The sequence below is a fragment of the Anarrhichthys ocellatus genome, unplaced genomic scaffold (assembly GCF_004355925.1).
Source record: "Anarrhichthys ocellatus isolate YVR2014 unplaced genomic scaffold, GSC_Weel_1.0 scaffold1, whole genome shotgun sequence".
In the NCBI taxonomy this organism is placed as follows: domain Eukaryota; kingdom Metazoa; phylum Chordata; class Actinopteri; order Perciformes; family Anarhichadidae; genus Anarrhichthys; species Anarrhichthys ocellatus.
In genome coordinates, this window is record NW_022280031.1 from 15986400 (window position 1) to 15993635 (window position 7236).

Below are 7236 nucleotides of genomic sequence, written 5' to 3' on the forward strand. Positions count from 1 at the left end.
GTAAAATACCTGCATTCAAAACCTTAGTCAATGTTATTATCAGCAAAATCTACTTTAAGTGCAGAAAGTAAAAGTACCCGTGCAGTAAAATGTACATTATTTGCCGCTGACCTGCAATCTGAAAATCTCCCCCGAGCGTCTGTGTCAGAGTGATATCCGGTCTATCCAAAGACGAGGATTGAAACCAATTAGATGTAGAGATACAATGGAGACTGGGTCCGCCCACTTACTGTCAAAAAGAAAAACTACTCGCGAGCGAGCAGGTTTAAGCTTCGCGAGCGACTTTTGCTCGCACGAGACGGAATTTTGCTCGCGGAGTGACGTAAAAGCGCTCGTCAAAGTAAAATACGTGCGCGGCTGTTTGATTTTTGCGCGCGCATGGATCTCATTTGCGCTCTCGGATTTTGACAGTGATTTGCCTTCATAGGTAGCCACGCCCTAAAGCATACCCTGCTTTTCATCAATCGTCTATATAATTGACTAAATGAACATCATGCTGTGTTGAAGAAGACTTGAAACTAGAGACTGAGACCATAAACTTATGTTTACAATGTTTACGGAGGTAATAAATCAAGAGAGAAGTCATTTTCTCATAGACTTCTATACAATAAGACTTCTTTTTGCAACCAGAGGAGTCGCCCCCTGCTGGACATTAGAAAGAATGCAGGTTTAAGGCACTTCAGCATTGGCTGAACTGGAGGTTTGCCACCTGAGAAAAACCCAACAATAAATTGTGTATCATACTCTATGATACATGAGCAAACCCTGCTCTGCCCTTGTTAGGAGAGCATGCTTTTGTTTTTCATTATGATGGCAAACATTGACAGAGGAAAATTGTAAAATTCTGAACACTGCGGACTTTTACTCTCAATACGAGAAAGATCATTTCATTCTGCGACACAGTTAAACAGCAGCAGAAGAATGTGTTATTTGCACCGAGTGGCTTGAGGGACATATTTTCCTTTTATGTGCTTAGTTTCTTGTTCATTACTTTACTGGAAATTGACACAAGGAACTAGAAAGCAACAGGAGACGAACATGACAAAAAGCTGCTCCAAACCACGTCAACGTTTTAGAACTGAGCCCTTCAGAGATTGTTTTTTAATGCAAACGACACTCGGATAAAATCACTGTTAGAGAGCAGGATGGTGAAGCAATAACTGCTTATTGTTGCTTTATCTGGGTTAGTCCCCCAAGCTCAGTTCCTCATTAAGTAAGTTAATTACAGGCAATGTGCCTCCCTTCCTCTTTCACTCTGCCTTGTTGACAGCGCGACTGACACATCGGAAGAAACCTGACAAACTGTTGCTTCAGGTAAGAGAAGGGTGTGTATTCACTGTTTATGGAGTAAAAGGTACATAGGCTGCAGAGTTTCTTAAATTTGTTCTCAAAGCTTAATCTTTCATATGAGATTTAGCCCAATGTGTGAAGGAACCCTTGATGGAAATGTTCTTAACAAGGGGAGATTCCAGTGGGAATAAACTGCCCTAAAGTGTCCTATTGATTATGATTTGTTTGATGGAAAGGATGGGATTCTCCTCCTCTGCCTCGATTGCGTATTCATCAAAGAGCATGTTAAGCAGATTAAGAAAGATGCAGGTGTTGATAGTGTTTTGGGAATTATCTATTATTTCTCTTTGATAGGCAGCTTTTTTTTAAATTAGTTTTTACAGTTTTGTTGTTGAAAGCGCACTTTCTTCCTCTGCTATACTTCTGACCCACATGGAAACTTCATTAAGAGAGCCGTCCACTGGTAGTCACATGTCTTACATTTTGTCAGTGCACTCTGACTATATCTGTCGGCTCTTAAACGTGCTCAGAGACAAAAATCTGTCGTTCGAACCTGCAACATAATAACGTTATGGCAACGTCAACCAGATAAAAGCACTGTGTGTAACTGTTTAGACTGTTTGCATTCCTGAACATCCGCTGGAGCTCTTGATCGTGGGAACACAGCATGTGACAGCCGTGGCATTTGCTGACACAGCAATATTGCAATCTTATCTGGACACGCAAAGACCTGAATGCTCCAAAACTGCATTTTTCATCATGTAAAGCATGATTCAAATATGGATATTCAAAGTGGACAAAAGTACTAGGACTAGGCCTGATTTAATAAAGGTCCAGCTCGCCTGCTGACTTATCAGGAGTCATGTGGTTTCTTCTGCAGCACTGACAGTCAGCTCTTTCACAGCCTCCACTGAGGCAGAGGCTGCAGGGGAAAGTATTTTTATGCCACTTGATACTTCTACCCCACTACATTACGGAGGGGAATATTGTTCTATTCCATGACATTTACTTGCAGTGGAGTTACTTTTTAAATTAAGATTTTAAAATAAAGACGAGAAGATGCTGTTAAAGGGGACGTATCGTGGTCATTTTGAGATTCTTATATTCTGGGTTTCTACTAGAACACGTTTGTACTCTTTATTGTTCAAAAAACATTATTTTTCCCGATTCTGTACGTCTGAATATACCTGCATGTACCCTGAAACGCTCCGTCTCTTCAAACCCTCCTCCCAAATAAAGCCCAGTCTGCTGTGATTGAGTTTGCATGTGACACAGGAAGGAGAGCCAAACCTGAATCGCTGGGTCGTTTTAGTTCATAGTTTTGTGGATTGGTAGATAACCAAATGTACTTGTATGTGGATTTGTACTGTGGCTCTACAGGTTTTCATATTTTCACTCTTTAAATGCTGACAAACAAATGATCGTCTTCGATAAAAGGGAAGAAACCAGTAACATGTAATAAAAAGACAAGGCACTCCTCTGAAAGAGGAAGCCATCGATTTCAGGAATCACAAACCACAACCACCGAAAAGCAGAACTACAGCCTGGCTTATGGTGTCATGTTAATAAAAAAAATGTGGAGATTAGCTCATGATCTTGTCTGTTTTATCTCCCAACAGTCAAGATGTTCCTCTGCTGTTGGCTGACTCTGGTGGCTTTAATCCCTGTGACCCTAAGCACCAATCCTGGGGTGAAGGTCAAGCTAACCGCAAAAGGCCTTGAATATGGTAAGGTTTGAGGTTTAAGGTTTGAGGTTTAAGGTTTGAGGCACGCTTCCTCCGTCAGTTGGAAAGCTCTGATCTCTCCAGCATCTCACCATCACATTCACTTGCCTTTTTGCTAGGCAGACAACTGGGGATGGCTTCCATCCAGAAGAAACTGAAAACCATCAAAGTGCCAGATATTTCAGGGACCCAGAAGGTGTCTCCCATTGGCAAGGTCCGGTACAGCCTGACGAAGTAAGGCGCCAGTTTATTCAACACTCCAGTCAATTCTGTAGGAAACCGGGATACTTCACAAACGCGCATGTCGTCTCTTCCAGTTTGCAAATAGTGGAGGTGGGTTTGCCAACGTCCGCGCTGGATCTGGTGCCAGGAACGGGGGTCAGACTGTCCATCGGTCAGGCCTTCCTCCGTCTGCACGGAAACTGGAGGGTCAAGTACCTCCGCATAATGTGAGTTGGGGAAAACAAAAAGTCCTAATTATTATACAGCTCAGTTAAATCCATTTTCTGTGATATTTCTGCTGCAGCGGTGACGCCTCTCTCTTAACAGAAAGGACAGCGGCTCTTTCGATTTGAGCGTCAGTGATCTCACCATCACTATGAGCATCGCCATCAACAGCGACGAGACAGGCCATCCTGCGGTCAGCACTGTCAACTGCGCAGCCACCGTCGGCAGAGCGAGCGTCAAATTCCGCGGCGGAGCCAGGTAAACGAAACCCCGCTGTGTTTGAACCCGTGCGAGGGAAAGGACTGTGAGGTTTCCTTTTTAATGCTTGACATACTGCCCTCATTCCTGTGATGTGTCTGTGTTTCAGCTGGCTGTACAATCTCTTCAAAAAATTCATCGATAAGGCTTTACGAAACGCCCTGCAGAAACAGGTGAGGGGAAACCAGCCGTATACCTGCTGCTTTAGATCGTCACAAAGCATCCGGTTGTCCTCCTAAAAGCAGCTGATAATTCATAAGAGTTCCCTCTTCAGACTAGATCACAGAGCTGCTGGGAACAACTTTTGCTGAGGAAGTAATATTCACTTCCTTTACTGCAACAAAATAGTGTAAAATACTGTATTACAAGTTCAACTACTCCTCAGTACTCAGAGTGCAAAAAAACCTGCAAATCTTTCAGATCCGACAGAAAATAAGTCTGTGTCACAGTCAGTCAGAGTATTCAATCACTCTTGTCTAAATGAATTAACATTAGACAAAGTTAGACATCAGCACACATGAGGAGGTTACCCCTCAGCTCTTGGTTCACCTTGCTCTTGGATACCAGTTGGGTTTTGGGGGGGCAGCGTAAGGTTCTTTTGGATTCTGGAATGTCGTTTTTTGTTGCAGATCTGCCCCCTTGTGACCAAGGCAGTATCTGATTTGAACCCTCAGTTGAAAACTCTCAATGGTAAAAATATATATACATCTATGTCAAACATTTGGATGTTTCATTGATGCTGAGAGTGTATGAGAGACATTCTACCTTACTGCAGTTGTAGCCAAGGTGGACCAGTTCGCGGAGATTGAATACTCCATGGCATCATCGCCCACAGTGTCAACATCCTCCATAGAATTGGGCATGAAGGTAAAGAAATGTCTATCATTACACTGAAAATGATATATATCTGAAGAAATGGACAATCATGGCCACCTCCCAACCCTTCTGTCTCCGCTGTGTCTTTTGTCACTTAGGGTGAATTTTACAACATTAGGAAGCACCAGGAGCCTCCGTTCTCCCCCGCGGCCTTTTCCCTGCCGCCGCAGACCAACAAGATGTTGTACATCGGCTTGTCCGCCTTCACCGCCAACTCTGCGGCCTTCGTCTACAACACAGCCGGAGCCCTCAGCCTGTACATCACCAATGACATGGTGAGCTTCTCAATTCCATCATCTATCCACCTTTTCACGAGGTGACACTGAACTCCAACCTTTCCGTCACGACAGATCCCACAAGGCTCGCTCATCCGACTCGACACCACAACGTTCGGCGCCTTCATCCCGCAGGTGACGAAACTCGTTCCGCTGACTCTCATCAGCTAAAGGAGGCATGGTCACCTATTGGCAGTTTGTCAGCCGTGTATCGCTGTGTTTTTCAGATCGCCAAGCGTTTCCCGGGTCTGATGATGAAGCTGCTGGTGAAGACAGAGGAAAACCCAGTGACCACATTTGAACCCAACAACGCCACGGTGCAGGCCACGTGCACAGTGACGGCCTACGCTATCCAACCCAACGCCATACTCTCCCCTCTCTTTGTCCTAAACTTGGTAGGTCACCCAGCTGGCATGATAGAGGGGGAAAAAGCTATTTGTGTGTGCCAAAATTTGTAACTCTCACCTCGTCTTTACAGGAGAGCAGCGTCAGCGCCCGACTGTTTGTCAGTGGAATGAGGCTGGCCGGAGCGGTCACCCTAAACAAGTGAGTTACTACGTCAGAGGAAAAAATGGGGGGGGCCAAAAGGTCCTTGTAAAGATGAAAATCACAGTCTAATTTTACCTAATTTGCATAGAATGGATCTGACCCTGAGGACAAGCCATGTGGGAGACTTTCAGGTGAGAACTGCATTTTAACACGAGTCACAGAGTGCACAGTCAGCACCAGCATGACAAACTAACCCGAACCCTAACCCGCAGGTCATAGCGCTCGACAGCATCTTCCAATTGGTCCTCAAAGTGATTGTGATACCAAAACTGAACGGTGAGTTCTTCCATTTACATTTCCGTCTCTACAGTATATGAATTAGATCAACTAAAGCCAGAAAGGCTAACCTGGTTGCCCCTTTTTAAACAACTTTGTATTTATTAACAGGATATTTATTTGACATCATTGCACATTGCTACTGTCTTTATTTTTATTTTCACTGTTACCATACTGAACTATTTATAATTAATTTTCCTTAACCCAAGTTAATTTTAATCTCCTGTTGTACTTCTTTTATTTGTTTAATTATGATCTTTTTATGTCAAGCACATTCATTAAATGCATGTTTTGCACTGTATAATTCAAACTATTTTAATTCAATCTATTTTTGTGACTAGTTTATCTAAACGTGTGACACTTTGCTTCGCAGTTGAACTTGCAAAGGGATACCCACTTCCTACACTTGGAAAGATGAAGCTCGTGAACACTCAGCTTCAGGTCCTGAAGGTCAGAGTCTGCATGTTTCTTTATAAAGCTGCCTGTGTTTGAGTGAGCTGCATGTATCATATGAAAAGGGTTTTAATGAGGGCCAAGGACTTGGAAGAAAGCTTCTTTAAATATCTAGTTGAACAGAATTCATAATCTCAGAGCTGTTATTAACCTGTTGCTGTGCTCTTCTCTAGGACTACATGATGATTGGGACAGATGTTCAGTTCAGCAGTTGAATGGCAGTTCTGGAAACTCCCAGGATTCATTTCTGCGCTGGGGCAATGAAGACGCAATCACAGCCAGAGTTCAACTGATAGTAAAATAAGAGAAACAACTGAATGATGCACATATACTTCTCTTTAGAAATACAGATCTCCTGTTTGCATTTGGATCTCAGTTATTTTTTAAATAAATGTTTCCTTCTTTAGACTCTTTTTCTTTGAAAAGTTCTCCCAGAGCAGGATTTCCACGCGTAAAATGTAGATTTCTCAAGGTGTCTGACTCGGTGATTCGCTGCATTACATTCCGTTATATTTTGAACTGTCACTTGGCACCGTCGTGTTTTCCATAAATTGATGGAGAATGCAGGAAATCAAGTGTTTTTACGCTCAAAGTGTTGGTTTATTTGTAATTAATGGGTGTGACAATTGAGATCAATCATCCGTAAATTGAAAGGTTGAAATGTCTCCATTAAAGTCAGGGAACATTCTCGGTATGAAAACGGGGAGAGAAGTTCAGTTAATTTCACATTAAACTGCTTTTCCGAAGAGCTGCTTAATTTCAACCTCTGAAGATTTGATGATACACTTTAACAGGTTTTGGTTCTAATTTGATTAGAAAATGAACTGATCATAATGACATCACTCTCAGTTCTTTGAAGCCAAACCAGGCCAGACAGCAGCATTAGCCGTTAGCATTACTTTAATAAACTTACTGTTGAAGTGTCTTTGATTGAGCAAGAGACATGAAGACATCAAAGACTGCAAGTGTTTTTTACGATTGTGTTGCTTCAATAAGTTGGTTCACCAAAATTTTCCAAACCTGATATACATGCTACCAATGCTCATTGATAATCCAAGCTCCTTGTCCAAAGATTTTTACATCAATGC

General features: G+C 42.7%; 1 protein-coding gene across 2 annotated transcripts; it reads left to right on the plus strand.

Annotated features, from left to right (window-relative positions):
• Window positions 1-1210: 1210 nt before the first annotated feature.
• LOC116387435 (bactericidal permeability-increasing protein-like) lies at window positions 1211-6554 on the plus strand. 2 transcript variants are annotated; one of them, XM_031854947.1, is made up of 16 exons: window positions 1211-1314; window positions 2910-3017; window positions 3134-3248; window positions 3332-3463; window positions 3564-3719; window positions 3829-3892; window positions 4349-4409; window positions 4495-4586; window positions 4694-4870; window positions 4946-5005; window positions 5098-5265; window positions 5349-5416; window positions 5508-5550; window positions 5632-5695; window positions 6069-6145; window positions 6322-6554. In XM_031854947.1, exons 2-16 carry the CDS (start codon window positions 2915-2917, stop codon window positions 6361-6363), a joined length of 1422 nt encoding a protein of 473 aa, XP_031710807.1. In that variant the 5' UTR covers window positions 1211-1314; window positions 2910-2914; the 3' UTR covers window positions 6364-6554. The 2 variants fall into 2 exon arrangements, with proteins under 2 accessions (XP_031710807.1, XP_031711640.1); XM_031855780.1 differs by having other exon boundaries at window positions 1256-1325.
• Window positions 6555-7236: the final 682 nt, after the last annotated feature.